The sequence below is a fragment of the Ammospiza caudacuta genome, chromosome Z, assembly GCF_027887145.1.
Source record: "Ammospiza caudacuta isolate bAmmCau1 chromosome Z, bAmmCau1.pri, whole genome shotgun sequence".
Taxonomy (NCBI): domain Eukaryota; kingdom Metazoa; phylum Chordata; class Aves; order Passeriformes; family Passerellidae; genus Ammospiza; species Ammospiza caudacuta.
In genome coordinates this window covers 42,972,044-42,992,602 of record NC_080632.1, presented here as the reverse complement: position 1 = coordinate 42,992,602, position 20,559 = coordinate 42,972,044, and the positions used below count along the sequence as shown (strand labels likewise).

At 39.9% G+C, this 20,559-nt stretch overlaps 1 protein-coding gene across 2 annotated transcripts in view; it reads left to right on the top strand.

Moving 5' to 3' along the window:
* Positions 1-14,688, top strand: part of MRPS27 (mitochondrial ribosomal protein S27) — a 70,327-nt gene extending 55,639 nt beyond the window's left edge. For both annotated transcript variants that reach the window (XM_058823379.1, XM_058823378.1), the window contains exons 5-11: positions 2,628-2,742; positions 3,234-3,312; positions 4,569-4,684; positions 6,139-6,241; positions 8,412-8,554; positions 10,057-10,212; positions 14,299-14,688. In XM_058823379.1, the coding sequence (XP_058679362.1) occupies positions 2,628-2,742; positions 3,234-3,312; positions 4,569-4,684; positions 6,139-6,241; positions 8,412-8,554; positions 10,057-10,212; positions 14,299-14,538 (952 nt within the window). In that variant the 3' untranslated portion in view covers positions 14,539-14,688. The remainder of the gene's footprint in view (positions 1-2,627; positions 2,743-3,233; positions 3,313-4,568; positions 4,685-6,138; positions 6,242-8,411; positions 8,555-10,056; positions 10,213-14,298) is intronic.
* Positions 14,689-20,559: the final 5,871 nt, after the last annotated feature.

Below are 20,559 nucleotides of genomic sequence, written 5' to 3'. Positions count from 1 at the left end.
ACTGTAAAAAACAGATACTCTGTTGGTTTTTCTTCTCAGCTAGTACAGTAGAGACAGAGCTTATCTCAGCATTGTATGGATCAGAAACAAAGTTTGCAGTGCAGTTGTTTCCTTTTCACTTCCAATTCTCCTACCACATCGTGGATTAATGGACATGTCTTGTGTTGAGGCATCTTGTACATGCGTATATATAGCATTCGTGCATCAGTCTCCTCTCCTTATTCCCATGCAACTGACTTGTAATTAGTTGTTAGAATTAACTAGAAAATTACTTTGTTAAGAAGCTCTTTGCTTTTCATTTGCATAGCACCTAGGGCAGGCAAGACCTGACCTGAGCATAAAGATCAGTATAAAGATCTTAATAGTAACATACTTGCAGTAATTATATCTGAAAGATCCTGTCGTTATCACACACACACACACACACACGCACACGCGCGTGCATGCAAAAATCAGTCCCAGCTCTATAAAAGCTAGTGTGCAGATTTTTTACAAGGTTTTGTGGCATGCCTCTGGATTTTGTGCATATTGATTCCAGCAACGAGTGTTGACTGGATCAGCTTAATTCTGTTTCTAGGCCGCATTGCATGCCTGTTAGGCCTTTTGCTGTCCAAATCCAATTCTCCTTTGAAACCTAGAAGCTTCCATTACAGTAAGCTTTAGCAGTCCCAAGATACAGGGAGTATTGGAGTGCTCTCTCTCACTGTGGTGTACTCAAGGGAATAAATAGAGCTGTGAAAAAAGTTGGATATTCAAATGCATTAAAAACAGCTGGTTGGGTTTTTTGTTGTTGTTTTCTGAAAACTTGTTTTTCATTTGCAAAGATTGTATCAATAGAAAGCCTAATTTTTTGAGAGAATCAGTGTCATGCTTTTTGAAAGACAGGTCTGTTGTTTTCCACTTGAGAAACAATATTAACCATTTAATGAAACTTTGAAATATGTTGGCAGCATTATTACTGGGTGCTGGTTTTCCAGCTTGACCATTCTTAAATAGCTGGTGAAAGAGTCTGTAGCAATTGGATAATTTTTCATCAAAATATGATTAAATCCAAATTCCTGTAACTGATACTTCCTGAAAGCATTTGTCCATGACACAGGACTTTAGTGAAAGCAAATGTACATTCTTGCTACTCTCAGTATTTGAACTCCAGAGAGAAGAAAATGGAAAGTAATTATAGTACCAGAATGGATGCTTGTAATTTAATATTCAAAGCATGCTTTTCTTTGCTATTAAATTTTAATTTAATGGGGAGATTTCTATGCCACTTACAAGTACTTAGATTTAGATTATGTAGTTGTGTAGCTTCACTTTTGGCATGGCTGTCTTTGTTTTGAAGGCTCTCTAGGCTGCAGTACTTTTCCAGCCTTGGTCATCTGCGTAGCCCTCAGTGATAGACAAGAGATTTACTGAGGGGGAAAGAGGGTTGGTGGCCACATTAATCTGATAAACGTTCTGGAAAGCATGTTCACTCAGATGGAAGCGTCTACCCTGCCTCTAAATGGTGCTGCATCTTGGCTTGGGGCTGCGAGCATCTGCACATGAGCTCAGCTCAGTCATTGGTGTTCTTTACAGAAAGTGGCAGTCACTTCTGTGCTGGGGACCGAGATCAGTTTTCATTTGAATTGAGAAAGACTGCATGCATCTCTTCACATGCGGGTGTGAAATTCAGCTCAGGACCAAGGCAGCAGCTCCTACCACTGAACTTTTAACTGATGCTTGAATGTTTACCAAATCTGAAGTTCCATGTGCTTTTTGTCACCGTTTGTTCAAATATGGAGCAAAGTGCATGTGTCTGAATTAGGATGAAATGAAATTAAAAGTATTTAATTGTACAAATTAGTCAAGCACTGGAGTAGGTTGCCTTGGAAGACTGCTGAAGTCATGGCATGAGGTGTCTCAGAATAGATTAAACTGGTGCAGGGAGGCAGGGAAAGGCTTTCCAGCAGAGTTTTCCTGTGCATGAGGTATGCCTCACTGAATGAAGCATTTCTAAGGCAAATGGAGCATGCAGCAGCCCAGAGATGACCTGTGCTGAGGCATAATGAATTCTTAACTGGTGAAGTGAGGCATGATTTAGAGAGGGCGAGAGACATCAGATTACACAATTCCAAAGAGTCAGATGCAGTTATATTTTGATGTAATTCTGATACTGCTGATGTCATCAGTTGTAGCTGTGACAAGCCTGTCAACATTATACATCAAAATGTTATACAATACAGTCTTACAGAATCACAAGGACAAGGTCAAAAACTACTACAGTATTTATACCAGTCTCAGTTAACCTTCGTAAATACACCAAAATGTTATTTTTTGGTTTTTTTTTTTTTTCAAGAAAAAAGCAGTAGGCTTTCTGGAAAGTGAGAAATTTAAATATTACGCATTTGTGAAATGCTCAGATTCTCCTTTGTACATACTATTAATGTGTCAAAGTTTTGTTTTTCTTACTTGAAAGGGCTATCTGGAGCTCTTTAGAGAGTGGGGATTCACTGCCAAGTCAAGCATGGAGAAGTTTGTATCTGAGTTCATGAATGGTGAGGTTTTGAAACTCATAGTTGTGTTGATTACAGAATTTGTTTCTGTGATAGCAGAGTCATATTGTCACCAGAACTTCTTGTCATCTTTAGGTTTCGGCATAGCCCAAATTCCTGGTACTTGAGAGACTGGACCATTCACAGCTGGATCAGACAGTGCTTAAAATATGGCGCTCAAGATAAAGCCTTATACACAATACAAAACAAAGTAAGTTTTATCAAGGAAGAGACACGAATATATTTGATTGGCTTTTGATTCAAGTGTGGCTTGACAGGCATTCCTATTGCAGCCAGGGCCTGTAGACTGTGGGTTTAAGTTCAGGTTTCTTCGTCAAATAACAAATTGCTATTGCACTTGAATTTTAGCAATAGCCTTTTTACATCCTCTCTTTTAAATAGCTTTTAAATCCTCTCTTTTCTAAGAAAGCTCTTTGATTTTAAATAGTGTTGGTGTCCAAATCATGTTAATTGCAGGGGAGGCATAATAATGTGATGGGCAGCGCTATTCCTTGTCTGAAAGGCTCAGATAAAATATTAAAACAAATGCAGTGCATCAGAAGTTGGAGGGCCTACATCACAGGAGCCATGCTAATCTCTTGTGTTGCTTACATACATTGCATCAGTTGGAGTGTTGTGGTTATGCTCTTTCTGGTATCTGCAGCACAATTGCACACAACTTTTTTCCCTTCTTTTCTTCAGGTTCAGTATGGAATTTTTCCAGATAATTTTACATTCAATATTTTGTTGGATTACTTTATAAAGCAGAAGAAATATGAAGGTAAGAAAACACAGACCAATATGGCATCCTTAGTTGTATGCTCTTACATTTACAGAGCTTTTCTTTAAACTAAAAATTTGTAGCAATATTTTTTCTGAATTCATCATAAAACACAACTTCACCTTCCCTTGAAATATTTTCTGTGTGTTTTTTCTCTCCTTTCTTTGGGACTTTATTAATTTTACAGTTTTGAGACTTGTGAGATTCACAGTTTCTACTGTTATTAATTCTATTGCAAGTGTAAACCATCTTCTTCAGTTACAAGTCTGACATATGTGGTAATGATATTATAGGATTATTAGTGACGATTAATTAGAGTGTTATTAGAATCAAAATGCGTGTTGGTATTAGTCTTCCATACGTTTAGCTGTTCAAAAAGCTACATATAAAAATTATTTGTGTAGGCTTTCTGTCTGCCACTGGGGGCAGCCAGCTATGCTGATTTGCCATACTGGGCCTACCTTTCATTATTGACTGTTTAAGTGGATGAGTCCTCTCATGTTTGATGACCCATACTAATTTTGATGACTCATTTTAATTTCACTTCAGGTTTTCTAGTACTGTAAACTTGCAGTAAGCTTTCCTTTACATGAAGCTCTTATAAAACAGATAACAGAAAGGAGCTGAAAGATTTTGCTAAACAACAAATTATTACATGGTTGGTTTTTTTTTGAGACATACTCCCTCCATCTTTGAATTCCCCCTTATTTTATCCATATTTCTGTTCCGTGTGAAACTGAAGATCTTTTTCCAAACTGTCCTTCTTGATTGGAAGTGTCACTGGAATGTCATATAGAGCTCCTCTAGAGCACTGTTAGCTGAATAGACCACTGTGGGTGATCTGTGATAACATTTCTTATCCTTTGTACTCTCCTGTCACCCTAAGGCTAATGAAGTTAAGCCGGCCTTCTCTTGTTTGTAATCAAAACACAAGAACAAAGAAATAATTTTAATTTTTTTTTTAATGATTGAAGAGCTAAGGAAAGAAGAGCCAACTGAAATGTGTAGAGCTAAGATGATTTTAAGAGCTCCTTGGCTGTAGTTTCATGCTATTCAACCCATTCTGCAGTGTGTTTGAGCAACCCAAAGGAATAAGACTAATTCTATAGGTGTGTTCTAGTTGAAATAAATGTTTCACTTCCTCTTCAACTATTTCAAAGCATACCACAGCAATAAAGCATCAGTGAACATGAGTGGGTGCAAAAGGAAGATACGTATTGGAAGCTATAATAATTAAGTATTGTTTTCCTCTATAGATGCTATGTCAGTAGTAACAGAGATCATGCTCCAAGAAAGTTTTGATGAATCATCAACACAGCTTCTTTCTCTCTATGTTTTGTACCAGTACCTGGCAGCCAAGTCTGAACATACGGTAAGCTGACCACACTCAGAATGATACACAGAGACTCTGCTTCCAAGTGTTGTGGTGCAGTCAATCAGACATTCAATCATGAACATATTTTATATCCCCTGAGTTTACCTGGGGAAAAAAATGCTCCATTTTCTCATTATTTTTGCAACTGCAGAAGAAAGAAAAAAAGAAAGAAAGGAAAGAAGACACAATCAAGTATGAAAACCATCAAATCATTTGTCACCCCATTTGCTCCTTTCTCTGAAAGAGAGGGTGTGTAGGGATTTTCAGTTGTAATGTGTGCCCATTTGAAGGATGTGAATTGATACTTCAGTTCAAAGCAGACTATATCAATGACCACCAAAAAATATGTCACCTATTGTATAGGACACCCCATTAAGCTGGGTATTGCTCACCGTTACAGCTTGATAATGATGATGTTGCAGACTTATAAAGCATTTTCACTAGGTTTTTTAGTATCCCTTCTTATTACATATCTGTTTTAAATTAAATTTGTTACATTTCTCTTGTCTCCAAGGATTATGGGTTTATTATTTACAGCTTGCTTGCTTAAGGCCAGAATGACAGTTCAGGGTCTTGGAAGTGGCATTATTCTACCTTTGCAGATGGGGCTCAGTCAGTAAAGGGGGCTTAGTCAGATCCGCTATGATCTCTGTAGGAAGCTATTTTTAATGACGTTTGGCTCAAGCCTTCAATAGCATGTTGTCATCTATATAGCAAGTGCTTGAAGCCTCCATCTGTGTTACATGAAGCATCTTCCAGAATGCATTTTGCAGTTGCCTTCAAGTTTTACCCAATTGGGTTATAATTTGAGTTTTCACCAAAGAAGAGAAAAGCACATTTACCGTTTTGGATATTTTCTTCTTTGCCTGGAAATAAAGTATGTATAGTGACTTGTATGTGAAAAGCAAAGGGGTGAAAATCTCATTTTTCCATTGTGTTTGTCTATGTTTGTGTATCCGTACTGGGGAGATAAGCATTTGTCTGTATGTATAATGTTTCATGAAAACTGAATGTGCAAGCAAAGGTGGTGTTCAAGACAAGCTTATTTATATAGCTGTGACCTATTTAATATTTTGAAGTAATCTCATCCAAAGACAGCAGTGAAATTATATTTTTATTTATATACAGCGTTCAAAGTAACATTCAATGCGTCATAATGCTCAGAACCAGTTTTCTGTGTTTGGTTTAAGACCTAGGGGTAGATATAGTAAGAAGAACTTTCTTGCAAAAATTCAACCACTCACATTTTAGTCTTCTGCAAAGAGAGTTGTTCCTCAGTACCATTTGTACTGTTCCTCAGGACAGATATGCTGTAACTGAACACTGGGCATATTTAATCATTCTTTACTTTATTGCTAAGATGTGATGAAAGCCATGCATGCTGTCTTTGCTGCTGTTTTCTATTTGTGTTTGTTAAAAGAGCACTTACTTAGTTGGTGAATTATTTGCAGTGGGAAGAAGAGAGAAATATTGGAGCTTCGCTATTGCTTACGGGTCTAAAGCAAAGTAACACTGTGGGTTTTAGTTCCCAGCTCTATGGCTATGCATTCCTTGGTAAGTTTTACCTCCCTTATTGTCAGTTTTCCCCTCTTGTCTTCAGTGGCTGAATTAAATTGGCATCTTTGTTTTATTAAAATGTAATCAAGGAGAAGGCAAAGGAAAAAAAGAAATAGTGGAAGCCAATTTCAGAGTTATGATTGAACCTGTTTTTTAGGCCTGGAGGGTAGAACTGATTTGAATTTGATTAATCAGACAGCTTCAGAACCAATTTTAGGGCTCCCTGCATGTTTGGATTAGATGCCGAAAGAGAGAAGATACTCTTAAATAGCAGTCGGATTGGTTTGTTGGTTGACCAACAAATTAAAAAAAATATCCTAAAGTACAGATTTCCGTGACACACAATATAAGGTTATGGACAACAGACTCTTTTTCTGCTTAACAAAATATCTTTAAGCCTTCTGAGATGAGAGAGTACACCCTGGAAAACACTGTTTTTAGAACTTCTACTAGTGACTGTAAAGTTAATGTTGGGGTTGTGAAGAGCAGATAGCAGTGCCTTTATCCTGTATCTGTTAAGAAGTCTTTGCTGTTAATAACTTGCTATATAGTATTAAAGAGAAGTTAGATCAAAGTATATTCAGAATTGAAGGGAAGGGAAATGGGCAAACAATTCTTGAATTTCCTCTGACTTTTTAGTGGAATATGGTATAGATAGGTTTTGTTCTTCTCTATAGAATGACTATTTACTAGGAAGTAAATAGTCAACAATTTGTTGTAAATTTTTGTTTCATTACTGCATTATTGAGGGTAATAAAAAGTGAATTTGTTCTTCAAATGTCACCTCAAAATATGGTGTGTTTTGGCAGACTTAGGATGCTGATTTGTATTTATCATGGCTGTAAAACAAAAAATTAATTTTCAGTCAAAAAGAGGGATAAATGTGAAAATAATTTGAAAGCAGGATTTTTCATAGCACTGTGGTTTGTAATCCAGTGGAGATACTGTTATGAACAGGGACTTTGCTCTTCAGTTGCAATTCAGTTTGGAGAATTTTAAATGTCGTATAGATTGGTGGAATAGTGGCTGTATTTCAGAAATGCACTTCACTCTTGTCTGAGAGCAATAGTGCTTGGTCCATGACATTGACATTCAGTGGATCAAAAGCTATTTACTGTTATGTCATGTATTCCAAAGTCTTGCCAACACTAATGGAACTGACCTCTGAGAGAGTAAAAGATGTCTACAGGCACAGAGTGGCCTCAAGCACCTCAGCTATTTTAATGTAGCCATAGTCCATAGGCTATGTCTGTGCACTTATTACCTTGCTTTTCCTAAACTGTTCCCTTCCATGTAAAGAGTGTATCTCTCATAGTTTTGTGTTATTATAGCCAGAGTGCAAATTGAATTGAGAGCTTGGACACAACTCCTGTAAGCTACACTTGAAGAAGTATTACCTGTTTTGCTGACAATAACAAAATCAAAGCCCAAGAGTGACAGTCATTGTAAATTGCATCTGCTACGATGTGATATGTATTTCCTCTATTATGCAGGAGTTTCATCAAGTTCATTACTTGAGGATCTCAAGTAATTACTCAGAAGAAAAACCACATTGCAAGTGGTGCAGTACATCACAGGTCCTGCTAAGATCAATGAACACCTTGTGGCACAGATTGTCTTATATGGAGAATCAGAATTTCCTTTTTGCCAGGTTTCCTGTATTTCCTCTTGGGAAGCCTCAGCAGAAACAGGGGTAGTAAGCTGAGCACTTAGCCATAACATGTGCTGTTGTGGGTGAGTAAACCCTAGAGACCACAGAGGTAAATCTAGGGAATCAGATTTAGTGCACACATGCTCCACAGTCAGCTGAAAGCTGAGGAGACATTTGTCTGAGATTTTCAGGCATCCTTCAACAAGCTGCTGTTACAAAGCCTGACAACCATAAAACCACTTACTCTGATTTCCATCTGGGCAAAATTTTTGGGTGAGGGGGAATGAGGAGGTATCAGAAACATGGACATAATTAGATGAAGTTGAGCAAAAAAAAAGTACATTAATAAAATTAGAGCCATAGAAATTCTATTAGAGCAACTTCATATAAGTGTGTTGTTTTTACCCCTGAAGCCAAGACACTTGCTGTTACTGCTAGAAACTAGAGCCAGCCTATACAAGTTCCATTAAGATTCAGATATTAAAACACTAACAATAAAGTGTGTTTTTATCACAGGGAAGGTGGAGTTGACGAAAGGATTAAGAGCTGTATACAATCTAATGCCCCTGATGTGGACACCTGGGTATTTGAATAGAGCCTTGCAAGTGATGGAGAATGTGGCTTCATTGTCAGGGGACATCAAAATCTGTAAAGAGGCTGTAAGTATGAAGACTATAACCCACTGAACAAGGGGAATTCCATATAAAACAAACTTCAGTAAAACCTGTGAATTCTATGCCTTGTTAATGAAAATATGCCCTGCAAACTTCAGAGGCCTTTGCAAGACAGGAGAAGTAATGTTTAGAACAGAATCAGTGCTTAAGTTGATGAGCCAGTGATAATGTCTACTGGCATGTCCTTGGCAATGAGTGTGTGCTACTGCCACAGACCATTTAAGTTTTCTAAGCTTTGCCCTCCTTTTAGAGACACCTGTGTCTGTGTCACAGGAAACACGTGTCTGCAGGGATGGAAAGACACCTTTGTTTCTCAAGTTTTTGAAACTACTCAGAGACATATTTCTTAGCAGTGAGGATGAACTGTCACATCTTCTTGCTCTTAAGGCTAATTGTATGTGTTCTATGCCCTCAGATGATGTCCTGAGTAGTACTGGTCCAAAAAGCCAACAAAATGATTTCTAGAAGGTTTGTACTGCCCTCAGTCAGGGAGGATGGCTAGATTCAGTCCATTTATTAGGTTGGCACTACCTAAGGGACTTGGGGCTTAGGACTGCTGGGGGAATCAGGCTGATCCTGGAATCAGACAGCTTAGGAGTAACTTAGTTTGCCACTACCACATGGGCTGGAGCATAGTAACATCACTGAGGTCTCTCCTTCTCGTTACTTTTTCCTGAAGGTGTCCCTGATGATGGGAGCCTCCCTTTTGCTCATGTCACTGCTAAACTTGCAGTCTCCCCTGACAAGCAGAAGTCTGGGGCACTGCTCAGCAGGTACTCCTACCTATTGCTCTATTTTTTGAGGCTTCTCAGTATAATACTGGACAGTCCAAGACAGGTCACATCTGCGACTTCCACCAGTTTTGAGTTACCTCTTCAGGTGTGTAGTTTTGGAGGTATCTGTCTTACTTCAAGTCTGAAGAACTCAGCTTAATACACTTGTGATTTTTTTTCTTGAATTCTGAGGAATTCAGGAATTCCTCATCTTGCTCTGGGTTGTAGATGAACATCCTGGTGTTGAAACAGGGCTGTATGTCTCTGGTACTGTGGGTCCATAGAAGATTCTATCTGTCTGCATACTGATACTCTAAAAATAGTAAATGCTATTAATACTTAGAAATGTTATCTATATAGAGATACTTTTTACTATTTTCAGTGAAGAGCTAAGAACTTGTAAAAGAGGGTTCTTGCTTATTCTTTACTAATGCTGCATCTCTGTACACACCCAGTCGTAGAGCCCAAAAAGCAATGCATTGACTGAGTGAGAGCCACACACTCCAAGATCCCAAGCACGTACAAAATTCTTCCAAGATTGTCTCATTTCCTTTTAGAATTTGGTTTTCTGTTTAGCATATACAGAAATCGTCTCATAATACAAGGTAATTCTTTAAGTTGTTTGAATGCATGACAGTTGTGTTACTTAGACAGTTGTGTTACTTAGTGAATCCCAAACACTTGATTCTAACCATTACAAATGTTATTGTTCAGATTGATGCCTTGAAGACCATTTTGCAGTCTGTCCTTGAAGCTAAACCTGATGCAGAATCTGCTGAAAAAGCCAAAAAATTAGAGCAGAAGTCACAATGTACAGAGACAGAAGAAACAGAGCAATCTAAAGTAGCTGAGTACTACAGCCGATTCAAGGTAAGACAGTTTGATTTCTCTAAATATTCTAAGCTGTGGTACATCTCTGTGATGCATACTAGAAAATACAGATGCTGACTTACTATGGCTGGTAGACTGACACCCTTTCAGTGCATCAGGAGTTCTGTTTGGCTTTTTTGAAACTCACGTCACCTTACATTTTCACTTCTCCAAACATGAAGCAGCAGCCTACGAAGACATAATGCTCAAGGCTACTTGTCTTTTGTCTGTCTGCTGGAATTTTATCTTCACTTTTCATGCATGAAAATGATAACTCCAGTCCTGTTTGCAAAAGTATATCTTTATAGACCCATTATCTGACCTTGTGTGGGCTCTTGCCCATTAAAATAAATTGCAATGGGTGTGAGACTGCCCTGAATTTATTGTCCATTTGTGTACATTATAATTATGTTGTATGGATGGAATGTTGTATCTTGTACTTTCAGACTGGAGAATTAAATCAGGTTCATATCACCTTCCTTTTATCTTTAGATTGTTACCATGTTGATGGTAACATTAAGAAACACAGAAGGCTGTTCATTAGAACACATCTATATAATAAGTTCATTTAATTTGATCATCTGATTTTATTTGATCATCTCAAAATGAGCTAAATCAGCTAATTTTACTTTATCAACTCTGATTTGTGCTGTGGTAAAAATCTAGTACTTCAGGTTGAAACTTATCTGGCTTACAGTTCCAGGAGCAGTGCTCTTTCCTTAACCCATCAGTTTCCATTGTTTCTGCTGGATGGCTGTGACCTTGCACAGCTGTGCTGGATACAGCCTGTTCTAAAGAAATTTCAAAAGTTAAAAGACTAATATCCTATGGTTTCAGCTCACACACATATACACTTCTCCTTGCTTTAATTTTTACTTGAGTAACTTTGCCACTAATCTTTAGATATTAAACTTGTATTGTAGGCAGTTAAAACTTTTTAATTGAAGTGTTTGGGAATCAGTGGGTTATCAGCATATGGTAATTAATGCCTGGATGAAATTCAGTGAATTAGGTGAACACAAGTGTCCTTTGAAGGAGGGAGTGAGAAGTTTTTTATGTGTCTCTTATCATCTATCCATTGTCTAGCCTTGAAGAAAATAATGCAGAGTGCTCAAAATGAGGTCTGAATATCAAACTGGGGACTAGTGCCAAGAACCTAGTTTTCTTCTCAGCTCAACCTTTCCACAAATTTCATAATTAATTCAAATTCAGGCATTCCCTGGTGTGGCAGTGACCTTTGGCCAAAAAATGAGTCCCGGTGTTTAAAATCTGACCAGGGAAGTTTGAATATTAGAAAGACACAGCCACCATGTGACATCTAGACATCCAACAGTAATAAGCCAAAATCTCTGGCTGTGTGAATGAGAAAATGAGCTCATGGGTTAGAATGCATTTCAGCCAAGCCTGAGGGAGTTCCTAGATTCTTCTGTCAAATCCATTAGACCAGCCACAGCAGCTCTTCCCAGTTGTGCCCTGGGACACTTACAGGTGTAGTTCGTGGTGCACTACAAATCCTACAAGTGTGAGGGAAGGTGGCAGCTCTGAGTCAGCCTAGTGATGTGTGCATTCCTGGCTGCTGTGATCCCAGCACAGATCATCTGCCCCTTCTGTGTAACCCCAGCAGAGGGTTTGCACTTCTGGTGCTGAGAAAAATTCGTTTGCATTTTGTCCAGCCCTGCATTAATTAGCCAGGATGCCCCAGTCTTTCTCCTTGACCTCAAATCCAATTGCTTCTGCCTCCTGCACTCCCGGTTCTGCTTCACAAATCATACACCTCAGAATGCAGGCAAAAGCATATGGGTTTGCTTCAGACATACACATGCTCCTCCATGGTACTCCATGGAATGGCCTCTGTGTTTCATACCAACCTTCAGAACAAAGGAACTTTGTAAAGTTCCTGAAAAAGGCATGGAAGTCTAAAAGATATGGATACTTGTCTTTGCTTCCACTAAAAAATAGAGGACCTGAGGACATTTGGCTCTTTTCAGAAAAAGCTGTTAGAGCTGTAATCTAGACTCTGACGTTCATTGGGGTTGTAATTACCTGTTTTCAGATGTATGCTGAGGCTCACTGCTCACTGTAATGTTCTTCAGGCAATTCTTTCTATCTGTGTCAATGATCAGTAGGCAGCAAACATTTTATCACATAAATGCTGGGAATACCTTCTCCAAAAGCAATGCACCTTCTTCCCTAACTTGTCTGCATGCAGAACTGTGGAGACTGCTTATAAAAATCATGACTTAACCATTTAAGAATGTGCTCTTTTGGTACCTGTGGGACATACAGCCTGCTTTCCTAAGTCAGTATTACTAATGTACAAGAAAAGAGCAGGAAGTATTCCAGGATACCAGTAATGGCTTAGGAAACAAGACCTGCTAGTTTACAGTTTATTGCCTTTCTGTACTTCAATTTCCTGTGTTTAAGTTCAGCCCTTTCTCAGCACATCCTTGGAAGAGTTTAATAGGAAGAGTGTGAATGATCTAAACCAGTTACTTATCTAATCTATGAGCATAGTTGTCAAGTTTCTTCCCCAAACCCAAGCTGTACAGTCTGTTCAGTTTTCTCACTGATGCCTTGTGTATCTACTGAGACTAATACACCTAAATATTCTATTGAGTTTGGTTTTAGTCCATTGGCTTTGAAGACATTGGCTTTGTCTTCATGCTTTATCATAAAATCAAGAAAGAGAACCAAATATGCAAGCCACTCAGACCTGCCTGTCTAGCATTTTAAAAAGTCTTTAATCTACTGTCTGGCCAGTGCAGACATTCAAGGTAAAACACAACAAAGCCTGCAGTTGTGTTGGCTGAGGGAGAGAGAAGTGGAGGAGCCTGAGAGGGGACATAATAGTTTCCTGCCTAAGAGCAAGGCAGAGCTTCCAGGAAGGAGCTGAGGGGATATGCATTTTCAGATTATTGCCAGTTGTGAGCTTGGATAAGAGGAACACTGTGGATCAGCTGCATAGTGCATAAACTTTCAGTGATAACTGGAAGTATGGATATCTGCATGGCTCTAGAACTGCCATTTTGTTTGGAGGAGGATGATCCTCACATTTTCGTTCCATTGTACTGCAATGCAAAACAAGTTTCACTCAAATGAAGAAAATACAGATGTACCTTTCATTAGAACACATACTTACTTTAAACATTTTTGCAAGTGCTGGACTGGGTAAAGTGTTTTATTTGAATGAAAGATTGGGTAAATGTGTTTTCACCTAATGACTGAACAAGGCATAAAGAATTTTCCAGTGCTGTATCATCTTCTCCTTGGTTGGGTATCTGCACTTTCAAGGCAATTAATCAGAATGTTAAGGAGCCATCAGACTAAAGATCACAGAAAGCCAGAAATAGTATCACTGGGTGATTCATCATCTTACGTGTATTAATATTTTATGCCGCAGGAAATCTATATAAGTAAAAGCTTAAGAAAGAAAACGAGTTCCTTTCTGAGGCTTTGCTCTGTTTCAGTGTAGAACATCATTGAAAAAAATATCACTTGCTTTAGCAGTGTTGTATAATCTGTGTAAGTGTAGTCACACCTCAGACACAGTAAGCTGGGAAGAAAAATTATGGGAGTTACTTAGTATGCAATTGGAAGGAGAACATTTGAAGTGATGTGCACCTGTTGGGAAGGATGCTGATGCAGGCAGTGTGGCTGAAGTCTTGCAGTTGGTTTTGAGGCAAGACACAAACCCAAGATGTCTAAGTAATATTTATTGTCATTGACTGAACAGCTGATCTTTGTTAGTACCAGATAACTGAACTTGGAAAAGAAAGAATTTGAGTAGTTAACAAAAATGAAATTTCATTGGTTCAGTTTTGTTGCTATAAAGACAAATGCTCTAGAGGTTAGTATTTGAAGAAATGGTAGCAACTACCACAGCTGAAACACTTCTGTGTGATAGTAACCTGGCCTGTATAACAGCAGCAGCAGCAATACTATTACTACTACTACTACTACTACTAATAATAATAATAATAATAATTCAGTGATATGTTGGTTGTAGAGAAGTATTTTGTGTCTGGTTGTTTTGTGATTGACTGGCTTTCTCCTTGACACTTCTACCAAATCTCTTTTTTCTGACAGGAGCTGTACTCCAAACTGCATTCACTTGGCAAGGTTGAATCCGAAAGCCTGTTAACCCTGACCACCCAACTTGTCAAGCAGAAACTGCCAGAATGTGAAGTGGAAGACATTGCAAAATATGAGCAGAACCTCAAGAAGTGGGAAGAACTACAAGTACTTCTCATTGAGAGAGAAAGAGAGATGAGAGAACAGGCTAAGCAGGAAATGGAAGCTAGGAAGCTAGCTAAAGCATCTGCTTAGTACTGGAACTGGGAATGCAGTGGTGTGCACTCCTCTGTCAGTGAACTGAAGTGCTCACCATTATTATTATTTCACTTCAATCATGCTGCAGGTGTGACTGCTGTATGCAAATTAAGCATCCCATTTTCTCTTTCCTGAAGTAAAGCACATGTGGTTTAGAAATCTTCATCCTGTATATGATGTGTTTTCTTTTTACCATCAGCTAGGCAAGACATGGGATAGAGACAACACAAAGGCATAAGGAGTAGCTTGCCTGTAATGAAAGGTCTAGAAGGGTGGAAAGAAGAAAAGGGAAGAATTTCAAGCACAAGTTTTTTTTAAAGTGGTTTCTCACAGGAAAGAATGCCTTTGCTACCCTGAACTGCAGACACTAAGAGGATTAACATATATTGATTGGGTTTTTTTTCTTTTTCCCAACCCATTTGGAAAATTCAAGCTTCTGTGTATGGAGTAGGAAGGTAGGAAGCCTAACTTTAGGCTATTTTTAAAACCACAAGGAGTTTCAGCCTAGTGAGTAAGCACTTGAACATGCATTCAGATGTGTCTTTAAGGATGTTGGAAATTTCTGCATTTACTGGTGCTGCTGTGCTCTGTTTCTAGTCACTAGAGAAATGTGCAATCACCTCGGCACACACCAAGGAGCCTCATACTGCAGTGTACTTTCCTTTTGTATTCTGGGCACTCTTTCATGGGGTTTTTGACCTAATTCCTTTCACGGTCCCATGCCCCATTCTTCAGATCAGTAAAACAATGTAGCTATTCACAAGAGCACAAGGAAATGGCAAGGCAGGAAAGAATCATAGTGCATTGATTGTGGTTGTGATGCATCAGCATCCATCCCTTCATGCATTCCCACTGAATCTTGTCAGCTGCAGCCAGCAACTTTCTGGAGTGCACATTGGGGCAAGATCCTTTAAAACAGGGAGACCTGAGTAACAGCCATGCTGTAATTGCAGTTTGTTAAGGCAGCAGCACTGTTGTCTCACTGTGCTTTACCACAGGGTCTAAATAAGCATTTCAAGTTTTATTGTGCGTCTGTGTAGTTTTGCAGTGATAAAACTCACACCACAAACCCACTGTAAATCCAGTAAGAACATGCTGCAGACCTGTGAACTTGTTTTAAGTCTAGGAAAGTGTACATTAAATACACCAGACACCTTTCTTAGAATTCCCAGCAAACACACTCAGAGCCTGATTGCTCTTTTATGTCTAGGAAACCTGATACTAAGGTCCCTGACCCCATCTTGTCAGCATCTCCTGTAGTTTATCCCATAGAGCAACAAGAGAGTGCTGTCTCCAGCCAGGTAAGTGGATGATTTTTTGGCTTGCCTAGCAGTGGAGTTTCCTGGAAAAGTCTCCTGAATTTTTTTCCTCTTTCTTGGTCTAAATGCTGTCTGATTACTAGGAGAAGTTAGGGAGCCATAGGGAAGGGTAGAAAGCCAAATACACTCTTAAGAACAATTTCCTTAAAACTAGTAATTTTAAAAAGGTCATAGTCACTCCTAATTGAGACACAAGAGAATGGAGTATCCCTTCCCTGACCACTATTTCAGTTATTCAGTTTCAGAACATGATCTGTAGCTCCAAAGGTTTTGCAATCACTCCTGCATCCAAATTCCTGTATGAGCTTCTCTCTACAGACATTGCCTCTTGGGATCTTCACTACAATTTTACACATTTCTCCTTGGTTATTGCTGGCCTCTTGGCAGCACAAGGAGCCTGTTTCCGTGGGCACCTCCACCCTCCCTCCCTCAACCTGCTGGTAGATACACCAGGCTGCTAATGCTAATTGAGCTCCAGCAAGCTGCCAGCTGCTGTGTCCCTGCTGTCTCACAGAGTTGGCTTCACTTCCCCCACAACTGCCCCCCTTCCCATTTATTCAGACTTAACTATTACAGCAATAGGAGAAAAAAAATCCTCCTGTGAGCTCTGAGTAGCCTGCTAATGAATATTATAGGTTGCCTCTTTGTTTTACTCCAGGCATGTGGGCTGGAATTCTCTGACAACAGTTCAAAGCATAAACCAGTAGGTACAACCTTTCTCTGCCTTTTCACCAGTCTCCTCTCATATCCCCCTGTGCCCTTGAGAGAAGGGGATTTCTTTGCAAAGTGCTTTGCAGGCAGCAAATCGGATTCATGGGGCCAGATGAAGGATATCAAACCCAAGACCAGAGAATCCAGAGCAGAGGATCCAGATTATTTGTGACATGAACCAAAAACCAAGCCCTCACATTTATCTGTCCTCTCGGTATCACTGTGAGTGAGATGCCACTTTTGACACTTTGACCAGCTCGACCAACTGCACACTAGGGACCTTCTTCCTCTTAGGCCCCAGCTAAGTATTTCTCCGTGGTCCAGTAGCTACTGTCCTGCTCCTCCCCACCATAGGTTTCACCATGGCCTCAACAGCAACCAGTTTCTAATGTTTGGTCTAGTCAAAGTGTTTTCACATTTAGTAAATCCTTACATGTCCAATATGTGTACCTGCACCCTCCTGAATTCTCCAGCAATCCTCATTGCTACTCCCTTTTTGATCTTGCCTGTGATTCTCTTTGAGTTCCTCCTATATATCATCTCACATTTATTTGTTATCCTTTTCAAAGGAGGCTAGCCATGTCTCTGCCCTGCAGCCACATCTCAGTGGTGCAAGCAGCTTGGGGTACCAAGTGCTTGGGCACCCTGTGGTTTGAGGACTGTGGGTACAGCTGAATCTCAAGATGCTCAAAACATGTATTAGCAAATGAAGCTGGAGGGAGGGGAAGAAGGTACTCTCCTCTTTGGTGCTCTCTCCTACCTGCTGGCTTTGAGCAAGGTCAACAGTAAGACAAGTTGTGAGACGGGCTAATTCAGGGCCCAGTGCTGTTCAGTGCTGTTTGTCTTTCCCAGGAAGATACATACAGTAGCTCTGTACCAAATGCAACAGCATGAAAAATCAACACAATATCAGCTAACTTGGCTTAATTTACCTGATTTTCTCCTTCCCACTCCAGGAAGACTTGATTATTTGCCCCCTTGCATAAATCATGTTGCACACAGAATCTGTTTTTTTACCTGCTTGCTGAATTACTTTTAAAAAAGAATTTTGAAGCAGCACCTAGGAGTGAAACTGGGCCCCAAGTAGTCAAAAGCCTTTATGTCCAGATGCCTGCAGCCACGTGTGCTCTGCTGTGTTCACCGTCGCCTGCTGTGATGCAGCTGTCCACATTTAAAAGGAGGAGGGGCAGGGAAGTCATACAGCTTCTTTTGATCTGCTGCTGCTTAAATGTGAGCTCTGATGCTAAAGGAAGAGTGTGGATGTGTTTTTGTATATGTATATTGAAAAAACTGCTTTGTGCTCTACAAGCACAAAAAGCTCTGAGTCATCCAGCCTGGCTCACTGGTGCTTGCTTTGATGTTTGATGCAAGTTCACAACCCAATGAACACTCTTACTAGGATGCTAGGGTACTCTCAATGCTTTTTGAAGCATTTCTGGTTCTTGCTGTCCTGTTTCAGACAGCTGTCTAGACCTTTCTATGCATGAATAGGACTGGCTAAATACTTCCTGCAGGGGACATACCAAAATCTTTCTTAGTAGTAACACTAGCTCGTATTTTTGGAGCACCTCTCCTGGAAATGTTCCTTCACATCCTGTTTTCATTTGACTACAGCTGTGATTAGGATTAAAGTTATTGCAGTTTTCCCCTTGTCAGTATATTTCTAAATCACAGTACTGCATCTTTCTTCTTGCAAGTTTTTGAATAATTTCCCTGCTCATTCTGGTGTTTTTATTGCTGAAGGCAGAGGAAAATCTCCCATTGCTATATGCGTTGTCTTGTATAGTCACTGAGCTGTGATGAGCAGCCCAAATGATACCTGACTGGGGTAGTGTGTGTGGCACAGCATTGCCAGACTTGTACATGCCAGTGTGAGCAGCTCCCCCATGTTTTCCCAAGTCTGGGAGAAACCCTTCAACAATACTAGCCAAAAGAAACAGAGGCCAATACAAATGCAAAACCTGCTTGGTATGTTGGTAAGAATTTGGCTGCTCTTAAAAGAAAAAAACAGCATCCCAATTCAAACCCATGGCAGACACCAAATATGCTGCTGCTGAGGCAAGTAAATACATAACTGCCCGTGTTACTGGCAAAACAGTTCCAACAAAGCATTGAAGGTCATTATCCATTATTCACAAGAAGAGAATTACATATTTATACCCTTGCAGCTCAAATAAATGTTGCCAGAAGCCTTGCACAGATGGGCCCTATTTATGGTAACACCTGATCTTGCCATGATAAGGTTACAAGATGCTTTCAGACTGGGTCATATGTTGTGTCCTACACACAGTGCTGGTGTCAAGCACCTGTTCCTTCCCTAAGTGGCCTGTCCCAGCTGCTTGCCTGCCCATGCCAGAGTTCTCTGGTCACCCTTAAACGATAGGACTAGGATGATGATGCTTGCCAGCTTTGGGTGAAGGTTGGCTGGTACAAGGGAATTTCTGACCTAAGCAGCCATCACTGTGCTCTTGAGACAGACAGAAGACAGTCTGGGACACAGTCAACAGAACCACATCTGTCACTCCAGGAGGACTGCAGCCACCATCTAATCAGACTGCTACCAATAAGGGTATTGGTATTTATACCAATAAGGTAATATTCTGATTCTGTCAGTGCTGTTATGTATTACTGCATTTTTATTTTTATGTTTTTCCTAATAGAGAACTATTATTCCTACTCCCATACCCTTGCCTGAGAGCCGCTTAATTTCAAAATTTCAATAATTCAGAGGGAGGGGGTTTACATTTTCCATCCCAAAGGCAGGTCCTGCTTTCCTTAGCAGACACCTGTTTTTTCAAACCAAGACATTGGAAACAATGAAAAGCTAAAATTTCCTCCCACCCTCAGAACACTAGAAATCAAGAATGAATAGTCTACTGGTCTAGGATGCCACAAGATAGATCCCCCATTTTTTATAGACTGAAAAGATCTGAGGAACCATCATGTTCCCGTGGAATCTGAAATAATACTTCATAAGCTAATTGAATTTGTTAAGCTGTGTTGAAGAAAGGAGCTTTCATGTGGCATCTGGAAACAGCAAGCCAAACACCACATACCAGGTAGGCCTGGCCCCTGTTACACCTATGCAAAACCACAAATTTGCTATGCAGCTGCAAGTAAATGACTGGGATTGAAGCTTGACCTGGTCTCCTTTGCACAATCATTTTAATATATTTTAAGTAGCATCAGTTACTCTACCACAAAGCTTAGAAAACCTTGATGTACACATATGCAGAATTATAAGATTTGCAGCACTTGACTTCCCTCATTTAGTCATAATTTTTCCCTATTTCACCATGCTCAGCCCAATTCAAGCAAAGTACAGCGTTTCTTACAGTCATAAGAAGCTAGAAATAAACCCTTGGACTTTGGAGATGAATAAGGGCCTGCAAAAAGGGACTGCTGTCTGAGGGTGGAGGAAATCCCACAGGACCTCTGCTTCTCCTGGGGATGAGCACTCCTTGCATTTTGTTGCTCCAGGCTTTACCTGCTTTCATGCCATCACCATTGACTACTGCAATCTCAGTACAGAGGCCATTGCAGCAGCAAGCCACTACAAAGGTAGAAAGCCTGATGTTACAGCCTCCCTCAACAGCAGTAGAGGAAGCTGAACATTTATACAGTAAAAAACTGAACTGAGGGCTCAGCTTCCCCCCACTCTGTCTCCTCCAACCAAGACGAATGGGCAGTGATGGTCAGGAAGGGTCCATGAGTACTGCAGACAAGCTACACACTCTTGTTGAACTGCAACAACTTTGGAAAAGACCTCATGGTGGACTCAGTTTGATGTAAATTTATTTGGCATCATCTGTGACTGTGTAGTTACTGAAAATGAGGTGCTTTCTCATTCTCCTGGGGAGTACAGGAATGAGAACAACAAAGAGAAGCCATGTCATGGTACATCATGGTAACGTTTCACACCACAAGATAAAAGTATTCTTCCACATTTATCTTCCAATAACTAAAGAGAGATTGGGGTTTATCTGGC